This window comes from Ursus maritimus, unplaced genomic scaffold (genome assembly GCF_017311325.1).
Source record: "Ursus maritimus isolate PB19 unplaced genomic scaffold, ASM1731132v1 scaffold_22, whole genome shotgun sequence".
Classification (NCBI taxonomy): Eukaryota; Metazoa; Chordata; class Mammalia; order Carnivora; family Ursidae; genus Ursus; species Ursus maritimus.
The window spans coordinates 35900516-35919108 of NW_024424675.1; the positions used below are offsets into that span (position 1 = coordinate 35900516).

The window sequence follows — 18593 nt, forward strand, 5'->3', positions numbered from 1 at the left end:
GTCCTTCTCCCCAGGACAACGGCCGCAGCTGCCCTGTGGACGGCAGCTGCATTTCCTGGCCTAGAACGCTGCCTCGACTGTACAGCGGGTGCTCCCAAGCTACCTGCGCACTGAGAAAAGCAGTCTAATTTCTTTTGGGATGTCGCTGTGTGTAGCTCTGTCTGCCCTGCACAAAGGATGCCCCCCCACTCCCGCTGACACTGAAGCTTTTATCAGCCAAAGATTCTCCCTGACTTCCTAATGATGTCCGGTCCGGTGCCCAGGCTCTCTGGCACCCTAAAGCTCCGATAATTTGGACCTTTGGGCTTAATCCTTCCCCACACGGGCAGCCAGACATCTCACAGAGGCAGCTAATTTTGGTCGTGAACACGGCATCATCTTGGGCAGCTCAGGAAAGCAGTAAAGAACGTGGGTTATGCAGCCAAACTACCTAGGTCTGAATCCCAGCTCTGTCAGGCTGTGTGACCTTGCAAAACTGACTTGGCCTCTCTGTGCCTTGGTTTCATTTGTAAAATGGGAAGCACAATACCTAGCACTTTTGAACTGATACACGGAGAATGCTTTACACAGGGCTTGCAGATGTTTAGTGCTTCATAGGAGTTAGCAAATTATTATTGCCGTTACATTAACCTAATAATCAGGCTGAAATACAATTCTTTCCGTCAGAGTTCTCTAACATATATATTCACATACATATGCATAATTTGACATGAAAACAGTATTACAAATGAGATTACTGAGTAGATTTTTCCCTTTATTATCTTCCTGCTTGCCTTTCTCCACAAGATGCACATCCTTGTCTCCTTTTCCCTAAACTCCGGTAATGTCATACGTACGACAGACGTGTGTATGTTACGATTATCATTTATATTCCCAAAGCAGAATTGTGTTATATACACTTCTCAGCATCCTACCTTTTGCAACACGCTGTCGTGAAAATCCCCGAAGTCACGGAGTAGGTCACTCTGTTTCAGTGACTACAGAATTTAAAATGTGCCCCCTACCCCCACCTCCTGGCATTTCTCTCTAGTGTGAGACTAGGAGCAAAAAATCTTTAAAAAAAAAAAAGGGGGTGACAACACAAAACCACAGTTTCTTGTTTTGGCAAGCAGAGCTCCAATGAGAAGAGAAGCTCTACTTTCCTACCCCCAAAAAAGCAGAACCAGAAAGCATTCTGGGAGCTTTCTGCCGACACCCCCTGATCCTCAGGGACCCTGGTCCAGCCAATCGAGCAGACCCTCTGGGTGCCTGGGAGTGACAGAGGTCTCTGTCCTCAGCCAAGGGGAGCCCTTCAGGGGCCACTGGCCAACCCTCACCCCGGGGTCTCTCTACCATTCCCCCATGCTCCCCGTCTTCCCACCACTGCCTGGCTAGCACACCCCTCATAGCATACGTCGGCACCCGCCCCTGAGATCTCCCCACTTGCAAGCAGGGACCCCAAACCCATCCAACCAAGAGGCAGATGGGCCCAAGGTTCAATCAGCCTCCTCTTTAAGTGGGGGGAGGGGGAGACTGTGAACCCCAAACAACCTCCTCTGACCCCCACCACTGCACATCCCCAAAAAAGCCACCGTAGCATACCAAGCACCCACTATGTGCCCGGCACAGTGCTAACAGCTTCAAGGTCAGGCTCATTCAAGCGTCACAACACCCCTATGACACAGGTGCTAGACTGTTCCCATTGTACGGATGGGTAAACTGAGGCACCGAGCAGGCTGGTGACCTGCCCCCGGCCACACGCAGTCGATATGGGGGAAAGCCAGCAGCCTGGCTCCAGAGCCCCACTCAACTCTCACATCATGGAGAGACACTGAGCGTGGAGGAGGAAGCTGGCAGCCTGCCCTTTCCATTCTTCTAGAGTTCTGCCCATTCTGCAGAAGACAGAACAGGAGCCACAGAGGGGAAGTAACCAGAGGAGGCGCAGGCAGAGGGTCAGGGTCACACAGACCTGGGTTCGAATCCCAGTTCCGCCACCTTAAGAAATCACGGGCCAAGCCCTTTGTAAGCCAGAGACAGCCTGTGATGTGGCTACGGACATGAGCTCTGGGGTGGGCAGCCTGGGACCAGATCCTGGCACTGCTGTCTACACGGCCCAGGGCAGCCCACTTCAACTATCTTTGCCGCAACTTCCTCATGTGTCAGTGGGGTAACGACAACACCCCCTTCATAGGGGTAGCGGAAAGATCAAATAAATTGATACACGTGACGTACCCAGAACTGTAAATAACGGATCAGTGTCAGCTCCTACACGGTAAGGACTACACTTGTCATTATCAGCGTTAACACTGTCCAAGGACACACAGGCAGCACCCACCACAGCCAAGGCTTCTCAACACTGAAATCCAACGTTCTGAGTCAAAACCCAGCGCACTTTCTCCCACAGTCTCTGTGGTATCCCCCAAGAAAGATCTAGCATCTCTACAAGAGGGCTGTCCTTGCCTTCCTGTGACTCTTACATAAACACACAAAACGGCACCATAGTCATCAGTCCCCCTTGGAGATGAGGAGGGGTGTAAACCAGTTCCTGAAGGTGGTGGGGAAAGATGGGGAGATTCTGGAGGAACCACAGAGCCCTAGAACCGGAACCAAAAACAAAAAAAAAAACAAAAAAACACACTGGTTCCGGAGTTTAGACAGTCAAAAGGAAATTAACTCAGGGTCCCTGTCCTCCCTTCAGTGCTGATTCAGACCTCACTTCCTCCAGGCAGCCCTCCCTGGCTACTCCTGCTCCCTGGAAGCTGGAATCCTATAACCCTAATCATCTGTGTTATTTCCTCATCCTATAACAGAATAATTAATGATGATAACTCATATTTATATGCCATACGACCTGCCAGGCACTGTTCTAAGCGCTTTCTATATGTTTACATAACTGACTTATCCTCTTAAAAACCCTGTAAGATCAGATCTATTATCATCTCCTATTTTACAGAGGAGGAAAGTGAGGCTCAGAAAGGTTAAGCCACTTGCCTCAGGTCAGGTCATACAGCCCAAGAACTCAAACCCCAGCAGTCTAGCTCCAGAGCCCAGCCTTGTATCTGAATCTCTGTAAACATCCACTTTGCCACCATCAACTAGACTGTCCCCTCCTTGAGGGCAGGAACCGAGAGCTGGCCCTTCTGCATTTCCCACATTTCTCGGTCATTTCTACGGACAACAAGACCTTAAAACTAGGGACACAGGAAGGCCAGGCCAGCCCTTCAAGACCCGCCTCTGCCCGGTGGAATTAAAAGCTGGGAGGGATTACGGAGCATTCTTCCCTAAGCAAGTATAAAGGCTCAGACGAGAGAGTGGGAAGACAGAAGAGAACAACCCGCAGGCTCCCAGCCTCATTGCGTGGAAAGCCTTGGTAATTAGCAATTCCTGAAGCTAAGCCCTGGGTTTTCAAAACTGAAAGGCCTTGGGTTGTTTCAGGGGCATTTCTGAAGGAGCAAAACAAGAGAGGCCTTCTGGGGATCACAAACAAGGTATGGCTGGTCAGGTTACACAATCAGTCCATTTCTGGCACCAGCCTGGGGACACCCAAAAGGACAAAGCAGAAAAGCAGCCTGGATTCTCCTCCCCTCGGTTTACAGGTGGAGAAACTGAGGCCAGGGCAGGTGGCATGATGGTCCAAGAACCAGCTCCTCTCAGAACTGACAGGTCAAACATAACAAATACTGATGAACTCAATAATGTGGGAAGTACGGAAATCTTTTTTTTTTCCTGTTTCTTTAAGAATAAGAATGGTTGATTCCAATCAATTTCCATTATTCCAGCCACCTCAGACTCTACAAGTGGACACTTTCAAACCACAGTTAACTCAAACACAATCTGTATCTGTTCTGAAACGCACCACACCATCTCGGCAAGGGCGTGGGAGGAAGAGGTATATTTTCTTACCCATTAATATAAAAATTGGTTTGTCTTTCCGCTTTCCCTTCCCGACTGAGGAGCAGGGAGTGGCTCAGAAGGAGAAGTAAGGAGTTCCCGAGAATTTGACATTGCTCAGAGATATCAGAGCTGTCTGCATCTTTATATCAGAAACTGCCAGCTCCAAACTGAACAGATTCCTTTCTTTTTTTTTTTTTAACTATGAGAGAGGGAGAGATGGGAAAGAAATGCCAACACTGCCTTATTCTCACAGGCCTTTCTAGAAGGGTCCTTTAGCCAAATGGCTTTCAATGCCACCACACAGCTCCCCAACCCTTCCCAAACCCCCCTCACACACACACACCTCTTCCCACAGAGAGAAGGGTTCTCTCCTGAGTTGGAACTAGGACCTCACGCAGCCTCGGCTGTACCTCCAAGCCAATGGGGACCCCAGAGGATGCCAGAGGCTCCCTCTTTCCCCCAGAGACTGGGAGCCACAGAGCCTGGCTCTGGGGTCTCTGGAGGAACAACCACCGCCCCCACCAGCTCTTCCAGAACCAGGATTAAAAGACTTCCTAGAGCCGAGAAGGGAGTAAATGAGGTCCCAGCAGGAGGCTCGGGAGATTAAAGCCCTCAGAGTCTCCTAACTTCCAGCGAGGCTTGGCCCCAGGCCCACCCCCTCCGCCCCCGGCCACTTTTCTCACTTCCTAGGAGAGTAAGGAAGTGACCCCTTCCTCCCCTCTCACAGGGGGAATTAAAAAAAAAAAGAAAGAAAGAAGAAAAAGAAACGCGGCACAGGAGTTCGGCGCCCCGGCTGGGGCAGCCCTGGTTCAAAACCCGGTATCCCCAATTAACCAGCTGTGTGATTCTGGGCAAGTTACTCAACCTCGCTGGAGCTAAACTCTCCCATCTAAAAAAATGGGGTAGATACTGTCGCTACTTCATGGGCCACTTGGAAGGCTAAACCTCCTAATGACACATGTAAGCGCCTGCCACATAGTAAGCGCTCCACTGTTATTGTAGAGTCTGACGCTGTGGTTTTGCGACTTAAAGATATGGGGGTGGGACCTGGACTGCCAAGTCGTGAGTTCGAAACCCACTTTCCCCAAGCTCCAGCAAAAGCGTGTGCACGGGGGAAAGGGTAGAGGTTTTGTGGGTTTGTGGGATCTCTGTCCGTCTTCCGGGCTCTGGGCAGACTCCTACTCTCGGAGGGGCGCTAGGCTCTAGGTTGTCTAGGATCCATCCCGGATGAGTAGTCGGTGGTGCACTAGGTGGCGAAGAAATCCCCGAGAAAAAAACACAGGAGCAAAAGCTCCCGGCGCCTGGGTCCCAGAGCCCCTGTCTCGCGGATGTAACTAATTTTAAAACTATTTGAAAGGCGGGAGGGGAACAGAAAAAGACAAAAGGGCAGCGTGCAGGGGGGGAAACGGAGTGCGGGAGACCCCGAGTCCGGGCTTGGACCGCTGGCGGGCCAAGGAGGCGACAGCCTAGCCCTGGAGAAGCCCGGATCTCCCCACCTCTCTGTGCTCCCGCCGGGACGCCCCTGAGGCGACTCTCGCGACCCCCAGTGACCGCGGCCACAGGTTGTGGGGACCGCGCCGCGCTAGAGGCCCCTGCGCTCCACAGCGGGACTGGCTGCCGGCTCAGAGGCTGTCCCCACGCGCCCCGGGCAACACTCACCGATTGCAAGAAGCGCAAGGTGCCCACGTAGTCCCTCTCGGTGCCCAAGATCTCATTGAGGACGCAGAGGCGGAGGCGCAGCTGGCGCTCTGACTCCCGGGCGGCCGCGCACGGGCCGGAGCTGGGCGCAGCGGCGCCGGGGACCCGGGGGTCCGGGTGGGCACCGTCCCCAGCCGCGTCGCCGCTGGGATCGCTGCCGCCGGGTCCCTCCATTCTAGCGCGGCGGCGCGGCGCCGGCTCCTTCCCCCGCGCGAAGGTCGCGCCGAACGGCGACTCAGGCGTCCAGGCGCCCCATCCCGGACGGGGCGCGCCGGCGGGCCGGGCTCAGCCGCGGGCCCGGCGCCTGGCGCGGCGGGCGGGCGGGACTGGGGGCGGGCGGCCCGGGCCGGGGGCGGAGGCAGCGCGCGGAGGCTGGATGAGGGGCGGGAGGGGGCCGGCCCTCGGGGCTCCCAGACGGCGGGCCCCGCCGCCGCCACCGCCCCCGCCGCCAAGGGAGCGTCTGCCAAGTGCCACGCCGCTCTCGGGCCGCAGAGGCGCTCCGCGCGCGCACCGGGCCCCTTGGAGACGCGCCGCGGCGCTTGGCGGCTACGTCGGAAGCTCAGAGCGGCCGGAGCCGGGGCGCCCGGGGCGCTCGGGCGGGAACCCTCCGGAAGGGGCGCCGCGGAGGCCGGGGACCCTGAGGCGGCGCGCGCGCCCGCGCGCCAACTCCGCGCCGGGACGCGGGGCCCCCTCCCCCGCCGCGGGCTACGCCACTCCCACCCGCCACACGCGACACCCACCGCGCGCAGGCACACGCACGCAGGTCCGGCCGCCGGTTGCCGCCGCCCGGGCTCAGCGAACACCCGGCTGGAAAGGCTCGCGGCAGAGCCGCTCGGGAGCCAGCCAGCCCGCCCCGGCCCGCGCGACCCCGCCGGCCGGCGAAGAAAGCGGGGTGGCTCCTGCCCGGGCCGTGCCAGCCTCCTGGACGCTTAGCCCTTTGGGTGCCCTCGGGCGCTGCCACGACCTTGGGAAGGAAGACGCGTGGCTCTCTCTGTCCCTCCCTTTCTCTTGCCCTTTCCTTCCTTCCGTTTTTGTCTCTTTCTTTCTGAACTTCTTAGCCCCCAAGAGACGACCCTGCACCTTCCACCTTTCCCAGAAGAAATTAGTATCTGCTCTCGAGTTACTAATCAAGTAGCAGCTGCTCTGCCCGCGCCCCACCCCGGGATAAGGCCTTGGGAAACCCGGCTGCTACTCCAGGCTGCGCTGTGTGACCTTGATCATCAGCGGAACCGCTTGACAAATGTCCTCACCTGCCTCACAGGAAGGTATGGAGAGGTGACCGAGCTCTGGGGCCTAGAGCAAGCTGCTGGGGTTTGAATCCCATCTCCCTCACTTGCTAGTGGGCGACCTTGGGCTGGTTTCCTTGCCTCAAGAGCCTTAGCGTTCTCATCAATACAATGGGAATGATATTGCTGTCGAGCTCTGTAGGGTCCTGCCCAGGGTTATGTGTTAGTCCGCAGGACATACTTGGAGCAGTGCCCAGTACCTAGAAAGTTCTCTGTGTTTGTCCTTTATTATTATTGTTACTCATGTGTAATCTGCCCTCTTGGCCTGGCCTCATTCTCCAAACCGTCCACAAAATCCCTAATCTTCCCCTATTTACCTTCCAGGGATTGTACTGTCTCTGCAGTGGATTAAATCATTCATATAATATACCCCCTCTAGACTGTAATCATCCTTTAGGCCAGAACATGATTGCTTATTTATCTTCTGTTCCAAATACCCAAGACTGTTCTCCTGTCAGCCTGGGGAAATACTGCAAGTTCTTCAGGACCCTGGGAGAGAGTGGGGTGGCTTCTGCCCTCTAGGAGGTGTGTCTTTGGAACTGTGGACAAGGTGACATTAGATCTGGGCCTTGAGTGAGTGAAGTTCTTCTGGGCAGGTAGGTGCTAAAGGGTGTGAGGTAGGTGAGTCTGCCAGGTGTAGGTAGGGGAGTCGATTATGTCCGAAAGATGTAGCGGTCTCTGAGTCACTCTGCTGTGTGGCCTTAGACTAGTCACAGCACCTTTCTGAGCCTCAGAAGTCTCATCTTTAAATAAATCCTATCCACCACAAGGAGAGAACATAGTGGGAACATTGTGGAATGAAACTGGTTTGCATTTGTACCCCCCATCCAACTCTAACTGGCTGGGTGACCTTAGCTAAGACACGTTGCATCTCTGAGCTTCAGTTGCCTAATCTGTAAAATGGGAGTCTTGGGGTGGGGGAGTGTACGTAAAGCAGGGTTTCTCAACCTCAGGGCTATTGACATCTAGAGTCACGTAAGTCTTAGCTGTGGAGAGCCGCCCTGCACATTGCAGCCATTTCGGCAGTAGATCGCACCCACCAGATGCCGGTGGCACTCTCTCCCGCTCCAGCTGTGACCCCCCAAAATGTCACCAGACAGTTCCAAATGTCCCCTGAGAGACAGAGTCGCCCCCAGTTGAGAACCACCGATAAAAAGTTCCTGACACAGGGATGCCTGGGTGGCTCAGTTGGTGAAGAGTCTGCCTTCGGCTCAGGTCATGATCCCAGGGTCCTGGGATGGGGCTCCTTGCTCAGCAGAGAGCCTGCCTTTCCCTCTACCTGCCGCTCCCGCTGCATGTGCTCTCTCTCTCTCTGACAAATAAATAAAATCTTTTTTAAAAAAAAGTTCCTGACACAGAAACCTGGCACATAGTAGGTGCTCAACAACTGTGAGTGCGCTTGCCCACTGTGACTACGAAAGCTTAGCTTCAGCTTCAGCTATCCATCTCATGTGCACACACAGATCCCATGCCTCATCCAAGCATTGGTCCACGCTGCCAAAAGGATTCCCAACATTTCCTCACTTGCGGACGGAGCCCACCCCTGGCCCATCTCCATCTCTTCTACATTCTGTCCGATTCCTCTGGGATGTTTCATCCCCACTGGAAGATGATGCAACTTTTAATAAATTACTTAAGCTCTCTGCACCTCCTTTTCCTCTTCTGGGAACTGTGGACAATAGCTGTGCCTATGTCATAGGGTTTTTGCGAAGATTCCTGAGTTAATACGTGGACAGGGCTTGGAGCAGAGAGTAAGCACTCAGCAAGTGAAGGCTATTATTTGGATTGTGTGCTGAATCCACTCGGATGCATTTGGCTACAAAGACAAGAAAAATGGTCTACTGGTGGGTTCAAATGTAAGGACATCGGTTATTTAACAAGAGGTCCAGAGGAGACCGGTTCATCTGGCTGGTTCGAGACTCATGATGTCAGCAAGGACCAAGGACCTTCCACCGTGCTATCCCCATCATGGTGACTTGCCTCCCCAGCTTTGGGGCCTCAGAGTCTCAAGATGGGTATTACAAGGGCAACATCCCCCGCCAACACAACAAGTCCAAGGCAGGCTTTCTCTTACGCTTTCACATGCCAGGCTGGGTCCTGTGACCACCCTCACTTCGTCCCTGACCAAGAGCAGAGTTGTCGCTCTCGATTTACGGAAGCTCTGCTCCATCTGCGACATGGCACCTTGGGGTTGCGCTGTCCAGAGAGAAGTGCCTGCCACGAGCGCCTGCTCTGTGCTGAGCCTTGGGTGAGGTGCCAGGATGAAAGAAGTGAACTTGACGGATATGCTCAGGCCCTCGTGGAGCTGACCTTATTCCAGCAGGGGAGGGGCAGACCGGGATAAATGAAACGTAGAAAAGACAGCACGTTTTGTCGTTCATTCCACGAGTGTTTATGGAAGGCTCCTACGCCCCAGGCTGGGATAGGGCAGTAACACAGCAGCTAGGGTGCCTGCCCTCTTGGCGCTTCCAGTCCAGAGCAGGGAAAGAAGGAAAATAATCAAATAAAGAGTCAATCAATAAACAAATGAGATCTTTTCAGCTTCTCCGGAGTTGCTTGGTGGCCCCTCCAGGCCTCTGCTCAGGTCGTCACCCACCCCAGATCTTATGATTCAGACAGGGAGCTCTGCACTGGTATGATCAATGGGGACTCCCTTGGTCCAGGGCCTGGCTGCCTCCCAGCTAAACCTGGCACAGAGCGACTCACTGAACAGAACATGACTAAGCAACCACAACCCGGGGGAGATTTCTTTTCCTAGCCCTGTTTTAGGCTTGACCTCTCCTACCTTCTTCCCCATCACCTCCACCCACACCCTCCAGAATGTCCAGTGGGGAGCAGTTAGAACCAGTCTCCAGGGTAGGGCCTAAAATAGGCTATAGCTGGGAAACATTCACCAAAAGAACAGAGCGAGAGAGAGAAAAAAAAAAAATCTTTCAGTTGAGCTGGGGAGAGTGATGATAATGATAGGGAAATTCTCTTCTACAGGGACAATTTTAGAGTTTCTATTGCCATGTACTTTGCAAATAGTGGGAAATACCATTTCATTTCTGCTGCGTGCATTTCACAGGTGCAGGGAAGTTAGTGCTGCTTGGAAACATCAGACAGTTCCTTATTCCCTGACGAGCCTCTCAGACTCTGCAGGCTCAGGATTTGAAGGCTGCCTTCCCAAGCTCTGCTCAAAAGAAAAAAATAACGAAGATAAAGCGAGCAAAACAAGGGATGGTTTTTGTCCATCCCAAATTGAACAAACCAATGAGAAATGACTTAAGGACTGCCCAGGATTGCGAACATTTCCCAAATGCAAATGAGTTCTCAGTAAGTCAGGCCAGCTGCCCAGAAAGTCTTTGCCCCATTCTGAGCACCGAGAGCAGCTTTCTGAGAAGAAGAGAGGCGTCTCCACCCTTGGCATTGGCCAGAACAGCTGGACAACTGAACTCAATGCAGGACACACAGGCCAAGGTTCATGTCTTCAAACCAAAATATTCCCTTCCTTATAGTCCTAGTGAGCCACCCCCAACAGTCAAAGTCAAAACTTCCCCAAAGGAAGCCTGGCTGTTAGAAGCAGATCTCTCCAGAGGACCCTGGCTCAAGATCTGATTCGAGCATAATGGATATCAGATTAAGTTAGGGCTCCAGAGCTTTGCCAAATCTTATTCCTGCCAGGAAGCATTGGAAGCATAGCCTGGAGGAAACAAAGAAGGAAATGCTTAGCACCCTTGGTTTGAATCCCAGCTCTGCCACTGATATCGATGCGTTCATATTTCCCAGCCTTTGGACTGGATTGTTGTAGCCCTAGGGACCAGCTGCCTGGGTTCAAATCCCAGCCCCACCAGCTTCCTAACTGTGTGGCTTTGTGCAAGTGACTTAGTCTCTCTGGGCTTTGATGTGTCTGTCTGTACAATGGGGTCAATAGGAGGTCCTACCTCACAGGGTTGTATGGATTAAAATACTTAATAGATCCAAAGTGCTTAGAATGCTGCCTGACACTCAATTCAATGCTAGCTATTAGAACTGAGTGAAGCCACGATATTTGGAGGTGTGGCAGCCATCTTGACACCATGAGGACAGTCATTGCTAACCAGCTGAAGATGACAAAATGACAGAGGGAAAGAATCTCGATCATTGATGTCATCGAGCCCCCAAATTAACCAACTATGGAACTGCTCTGCCTCTGGACTTCTCGTATTAAAAGATGATAAAATTTCCTTTTTTTTTTTAAGACTTTATTTATTTATTTGACAGAGAGAGATAGCCAGCGAGAGAGGGAACACAAGCAGGGGGAGTGGGAGAGGAAGAAGCAGGCTCCCAGCGGAGGAGCCCGACGTGGGGCTCGATCCCATAACGCCAGGATCACACCCTGAGCCAAAGGCAGACGCTTAACGACTGAGCCACCCAGGCGCCCCCATGAAATTTCCTTATTGTTTAAGCCAGATGAGTCATGCTTTCTTTATTTGCAGCCAAGGGCATCCTAACTGATATACCTCCCCTTCCCTAGATTTTTCCCCACTTAGATGGACTGATTGATTCCTCTACTGAAAAGAAGACCAGGGACACTTGGGTGGCTCAGTCAATTGAGCGTCTGACTCTTGATTTCGGCTCAGGTCATGATCTCAGGGTCATGGGATCAAGCCCCCTGTCCAGCTCTGTGCTCTGCACGGAGTCTACTCGGGTTTTTCTCCCTCCGTCCCTGCCCCACGTGTGCACACTTGCTCTCGCCCTCTAAAATGAATAAATCTTAAAACAGGGAAAGGAAGGGAGGAGGACTACACGCCCAGTTTGCCTGGGACAATCCCGGTTTGTGCCTGTCGTCCCCAAATAATTATTAATAACATCCTGCTTTGGATGATTATGATTACCCTGTCCTTTGAAATAAGCACTGTGCTCTTTCCAATTCTCTCTTAAAACGCAGATGCGCCCTCACGGTGCTGCTGTCCACCACGTTGTTTTCCCAACGAAGCAAAGACCTGAGGATTATAACGTGAAGGCTGGACTGGGGGGTAAAAGTTAAGGGGAAAAAAAAAAGGTTCAGGGGCTGCCTGGCTGGCTCAGTCGGCAGAGCATGCAACTCTTGATCTCTGGGTTGTGAGTTCGAGCCCCTTGTTGGGTGTAGAAATTACTTAAAAATAAAATTTTTAGGGTGCCTGGGTGGCTCAGTGAGTTAAGCTTCTGACTCTTGATTTCAGCTCAGGTCTTGATCTCAGGGTTGTCCACGCCTAGCATGGAGCCTACTTAAAAAGTAATAAAATAACTTAAAAAATAAAATCTTTTTAAACTTTTTCAGAAAAAGATCAGTGCCTCAAAGGTAAATTCTATAACTTAGTCAAGACCAGAGATTGACCTGGATGCTGTATCTTGAAATTCCGCAGCCAGGATGCCAGATGGTTCCAACAGACATACTGGACACACATTTATATGTCTGGGTTGGGTTTTTTTTTCCTTTTTCAGTTTGTTTCCTGGCCTGAGAGCTCAAAAATAGGGCTGCCCAGTCCAAATCCAGACACCTGGCAATCCCAGTGGCAACTTTGATGGAAAGCGGACGGTTTCCGCTTTAGCCAGCAGAAACACAAACAGCCACACCCTCTCCAAATGCCGTTTACGCCGCAGCCTGCCTTCCATGTTTCCCTGGCAAATTCCATTCCCGGGGCCTTGCTGAAAGGAGGGACCTTCTAATACCACCTGTTACCATTGCTCACCGTGCCCCAGGCACTGGTAAGATTTGGCAGCAAATTCTCACAACTGCCCTTCATGGTGATGACTATTATATTATCATCCCTTTTTTACAGATGAGAAACCTCAGCCTCAGAAAGGAACCCAGTCAAGGTCACTGTCTTAGTGCAGTTAGAGAGCCACTGTGACGAGACCCTAAGAGTAATACATTTTTCTAAGTAGAGCTTCTTTTGCTCTCGTGTCTGGGCGTGAAGAGCCCAAAGCTGGCGTGGAGACCTCATGGTGTTGGGGCCTCGGCTCCTTCCCACTTTGGCTGCACCGTCCCTGACGTGGGGTGCTCACTGAGTGCTCCAACATGGTTTCTCTGGCGCCACATCGCTACCAACATAAAGAGAAAGAGGGACAATGAAGGGAATGCCTGTCCTTGCAAGACCCCGACCTGGCGGTGTCACACATCACTCCCACTCCCACCTGATCGGCCAGAGTGTAGCCACCTGACTGTGTCTGACCCGAAATCCACGCCAAGCCACCTGCCAGGTGTTGCCAGTGGACAGTGAGAATCTCGTTTCCGCCGTCACAGAATGGTGCCAGGCACACCTAACTATGAATTGAATGCGTGAAAGAATACCTCCAGGACTCTCTTTGGACCCCGGGTTGAGAGAAAGCTCATTGGGACACCTGGTACTGTTCTAGGCACTGAGAACCGTGCATGAAACAGGCAGGGGTCCTTGCCCCCCTGGGAGCTGACAGACGAGTGGCAGAAGCAGTGGGGAATAAGGACCCCAAGAGGTCAACCACAAAGTCTGCCAGATGGCAGTGAGGGCCATGGGGAGACAGAGTGGGGACACGGCACGGAGTGCTGGGCCAGCACAGCCCCAGAGGGTGAGAGAAAGGAGGTGACATTTTAGCAAAGAGTGAAAGAGGTGAGGGAGCATTCCCTGCATGTGCTCCAGGCAGAGGAAGCAGCAGGTGCCAGGGCTGGGAGACAGGAAGAGCCAGGAGCCGAGAAAGCAAGGGGAAGGCAAGGTAGCTGTAAGAGCCGCGCCGCCACGCCGAGGCTGGACAGGGAAGCTGGATGGATGAGTTGTGTAGGTAAGGCGGTGTGGATGTTGGCTTTTTCTCCCAGTGAGTGGGAGCCATGGCAGGTTCTGAGCAGAGGAGACGTAGGATCTGACGGGTTCTAACAGGCTCACTCTGATTGCTCTGTGCGGGGGAGACAGCAAGGGGTTGAGGTCAGAAGCAGTTAGACCTGTGAGGAAGATACTGCACCGGTCCAGGCAAAAGACATTGATGCCTTGCACCAGGAGAGAGGAGGAGAAATGGTCTATTCCAGACATATCCTAAAGCTAGAGCCTGCAGGATTTATTGAAGTGCTGGGAGTGACAGAGTTAAACACAACTCCAAGGTTTTTGGCCTTGGCTGGGGTTGGAATTGACCGAGATGGGCAGGTTTGGGGGAGAAGGTGGAAAAGTTGGCTTTGGCTGTGTTAGATGTCAAAGTCAATAGCCAGGTGTTGAGTGGGCAGTCAGATCCACAAGCCCAGCGTTCGGGAGGGAGGCCAGCCTGGAGATAAGAATATAGGCATTGTCAGGATATAAGAATAATTAAAGCCACAGGATTTGGTGAGATGACCCAGGGAGGGCACATGGGGGGAGAAGAGACAAGGACAGAGGCCCAGGCCACACCGACATTCAGAGCTGGGGCAGCCAGCCAGTGGACGCCAGAGCAGAACTGGAGAGAGTCCATTTCCAATTTCCTGAGTTTCCCTGGCTTCCTTAAGAAGACTGAACACAGCGATGGAGTCTCCCAAGACCTCGCTCCCAGTGTCGGTTCAGTCATTTCCTTCATGGCCCCGAGCCTCCGCTTCCCCACCTGTTAAACGGGGACATTAAAAAGCCTGTCTCTGCCAGCTCTCCAAGGGAATGCAAGCGCAAAGGGAGACCTTACAGACCCCAAAATGCTGAAAACATGAAGAGCCCTGCACAAATGAAAGAATTTCTTCCCCTACCTCCCAACTTGAGGTGCTCAGAAATGTGAAACCGAAGCAAAAAAAGAAAAAAGGCAAAAAAAAAAAAAAAACCTTACACCAATTCAGAGAAAACAAAAGAGAGGTTATGACAGAGAAAGCACTGCATATATAGCTCCAAGCAGCAAAACGGATGAATTGCTGAAACATAGTGTTGAGCCAACGAAGCCAGATAGAAAAGAGCACGTGAAGTTGGATTCCATTTATACAGTGCCCCAAAGCAGACAATGTGAACCCGGCGCTCAGAGAGCACACTTGGAAGGGGAAGCCATAAAGAAAAGCGCACAGCGTTTACCATGCGAGTCAGGGCAGTGGTTTCCTCCCGGGGGCTGGGGAGGAGCCGTCTGGGATTTGGATGAGCCTCGCGGGGACTTCAGGGGGCTGGCAGCGCTCAAGTTCTTGCCCCTGGTGGTGATTTCACAGAGGTTCACTTTATAATAATGTATTCTGATCCGTATTTATGTTTTATGCCCTTTTCTCTATGTGTTCTCTGTGTCCCAACTTAATAACGTATCAAAAGCCTTAAAAATAAATAGAAACACCTATATCCGTGCGCTTTGACCAAGTTACTCTCCTTCGGGGAATCTAAAGGACGAGACAATCACACACTCAAACTCTGAGCCCCAAAGATGTTCGCTGCAGTGATACTTAGCGCCACATTGGAACAGACCAAATTCTCACTAATGACATTATGCTGTCTTCACCATTGGAAAATTAATCAGCCATTTAGAAATCTGCTCTCAGGGATGCCAGTGGCTCAGTCAGTTGAGCACCCAACTCTTGATCTCAGCTCAGGTCTTGATCTCAGGGTCGTGAGTTTGAGCTGGTGTTGGGCTCCGCGCTGGGCGTAGAGCCTACTTAAAAAAAAAAAGTCTGCTATCAAAGAATGGTCAGTGGAATAGGAAAATGCTCACGGCACATGGGTAAATGGGGGGGAAGAGAGCAGAATAAAAATTACATGCAGCCTGTGATGTCAGTATTATCAATATAAATTATACAGTCACAAAAAAGACAGGAAGGAAATATATAAAAATGCAAGAGTAGATACAGCTGGGCAGTGGAATTGCGGGTATTTGTTGTTTTCTCTACACTTACATTTCCCAGATTTTCTACAGTTCGATGTGTATACTTTTATTCTTCATTTGTTTAAAGACTGATTGATTGATTTGAGAGAGAGAGAGCGAGAAAGAGCATGAACTGGAGACAGGCAGATGGAGAGAGAGAAGCAGACTCCCCGCTAAGCAGGGAGCCAGGCAGGCTGGATCCCAGGACCCTGGGATCATGACCTGAGCCAAAGGCAGACGCTTAATCGACTGAGCCACCCAGGCGCCCCTACTTTTATTCTTTACAATGTTGCTTTCCCCACCTCTTCTTTTAACTCGGGCCTCAGATGCAAAAAGTAGTTACCCAAGCTTCGGGCCACAGCGCACCGTCAGCAGCATGCGAGCGTGGCCTCTGTTTTGTTTTATTTTCCCTTAATTTTGCCTTCACCATCCCTCTCAGCTCCTAGTTCCCTCTCCCCCGTGGACACCCACTTGGGTATATTTGAAGTACGTTCCTTCTACCCGTCTGCCATACATACATTTGTTTGGATAGGTGTGTATCCAAATAGACATCGTGAAAAAGATAGAAAGAGATCAAGATAAAGTGTCATTTATGATTATTTTTAAATTTCTGCATCAATGGTATAGAGCTATGCTTCTGATGTTATCTTACCTTTTTCACTCAACATCATGTTTTCGAGATGGCTCCTTGTTGCCGTGTGTAAATATAACTCACTACTTCCAACTGCTGTTTAGTATTCCACTGTGTGCCCATCGCCGTGGTGGAGACTGCTTCTCTGTTCCCCAAATGCAGTTTCCTCTTCTCCCAGGACCCACTGAAGGACTACATTTCCCAGTGCCCCCTACGGGTGGGTGGAGCCACAGAGCCCTGCTTTAGCCCGCGGACGGACGCCAGCAGATGAAGTGTGCATTTGCCTCCGCCCTGGCCACAAAATCTCTCTGTGTCCTCTCCTCCCTGTTTATTTCCTTTCTAAGCTGATTGGGATGACAACTCCAGAGTGACCTTGGAAGCCATGGACTGAAGGTGGCAGAGCCACCCTCAGCCTGAGTCTGAGTGCCTGCATGGAGGAGCCAGACCACTGACCAGTAACATTCACTTTGGACTATTCTGTGAACAAAAAATAAAATTTCCATTGGGCCTGAGACTTTACATATTTTAGGGTCTGTTTATTATAATGGCTAACATTAACCCTAACCAAGAAAACCATAGTCTACTTATCCATTTCCTAGTGCGAGTAACCCTGTGAATCAACGCTATGGTGAACATCCTCATGCGTTTTTCCATTTGCATCTGTGAGCAAGGTTTTTTAGGTTGTCTACCAGAAATGGAATGGCTGGGCGATAGGGTTTGTATGTATTTTGCTTACCTGACTGAAGCAGAGGCATCCAGGTTTGGGGGCCAGTGACAGCAGGAGCTTTGGTATTCAGCTACCCAGAGTTGGCACTCCCAGTTGGAACGTCTGTGCTCAGTGGGGTCATCGCTGGAGTCAACCCATGGAATGGTTTGGCCATTGTTCTTGGGGGCATGACCTCGAAGAGTGGCTTCCAGGGCACCCTTGAGATTCTGTGAGTCCCCCATAGACAGTAATAGAATTACTAAAGTGGATTCTGTTGTTTACAACTGCAAATCCCCGATTTATGCTAGACAAGGAGTGAGCAAACTTCTGTAAAGGGCCGGAGGGTATATATTTTAGTCTTTAAGGCTTATACAGTCTCTGTTGCAACCATTCAATTCCATTCTTGTAGCCCTGACGCAGATAATAAGTAAATGAATAGGTGTGGCTGGTTGCCAATAAAACTTTATTCATAAAAACAATAGCCCAAGGGCCACCGTTTGCCAATCCCTGAACTAGACAGAAAAAGAGATCTCTCCTTTCTCTAAATCTCCGTGTAGACGTTGTTGTCATGTTTTCTGGCCTTAGCTCTGCAGTAAGCTCCTTTTCTCGATCTATTTTGGGGTCCCACACAGAGCCTCACACTTTACCTCGCCTGCAGTAGACTGACTGAATGAGTAAATGAGTCGTGAATGAATGAACGTATGGCTTTAATTTAGAGGTAGTCCCACTGAACAACTCAGGCAAAGACCAATCAGAACAGGAGCCAGTTGTGCACAACCTGTGCCACTGAACTGTTATACTGGGCGGATTCAGTCCTGCTCCTTCAGGCCTACCCTCTGCCCCCCACACCCCACACCTACCTAACCAGGCTTCATCCCACCTCTCTGGTAGGCATCAGTTTCGGGTCTGGTTTCCAAATTTCAGACGCTGATGAGGAACAGGGCAACTGTGAGGGACTCAGTTCTCAAAAGCAAATTGTGTTCCAGTGACTAATCTATCTTTCACTCCTAGTATTTTTATTCTTCTAGCAGAAATGTGTATGACTCATAGCTCCTGTTGGAGAATTTTTTTAATGCATCATTGTGTGTATATCCAGCCTGCAGACCTGCAGGCTCTGGGTGCCGTTGGCAGGGGGCTAATGATTTCAGCAGCAGCAACAAAAGCTGTCGTCACTAACCAGGGCTCCGTTCCCCAGTCTCATTAGCCTGCAACAAAAAAAAGGAAAGAAAAAAAATAATTGATTCAGCGTCGGATTGAGTATGTGGCACATGGAGCAATTAGGGGACCACAGACCACACACATTCTCCTACCAATACCTTTCTCTTAAGACCCTGCCATAAGCCTCTCTCCTTTCAGAAAGCCTGCTCGATTCATCTGATCTCAAAGACCTTCTTCCAGCTCCCAAACCACTATGATTTGCAAACCAAATCTCACCCTTTTCTGATCACATTCTACCTTGCAGTGGATTCCTGCAGCCTCTCTGTAGAAAATTCCTATTCTACTCCCATCAACCAATTTGCGCGTTCTTTCTGGAGCGTGAAGTCATTTCCACGTGGGCGTGTTCTCTCTCTCCTGCCTAGTGGGGTGGACAGAGCCCATTTGCAAATTATAAAGAGATGAAGTCAGAGCTCCACTCGGCCCC

The 18593-nt window shown here is 51.3% G+C and overlaps 1 protein-coding gene across 1 annotated transcript in view; it reads right to left on the bottom strand.

Annotated features, from left to right (window-relative positions):
* The window catches only part of PREX1 (phosphatidylinositol-3,4,5-trisphosphate dependent Rac exchange factor 1), a 175510-nt gene extending 169684 nt beyond the window's left edge, over nt 1–5826 (bottom strand). Inside the window, exon 1 of the mRNA XM_040638439.1 lies at nt 5533–5826. Within this exon, the coding sequence (XP_040494373.1) occupies nt 5533–5745 (213 nt within the window). The 5' untranslated portion in view covers nt 5746–5826. The remainder of the gene's footprint in view (nt 1–5532) is intronic.
* Between the last annotated feature and the right edge of the window lie 12767 nt (nt 5827–18593).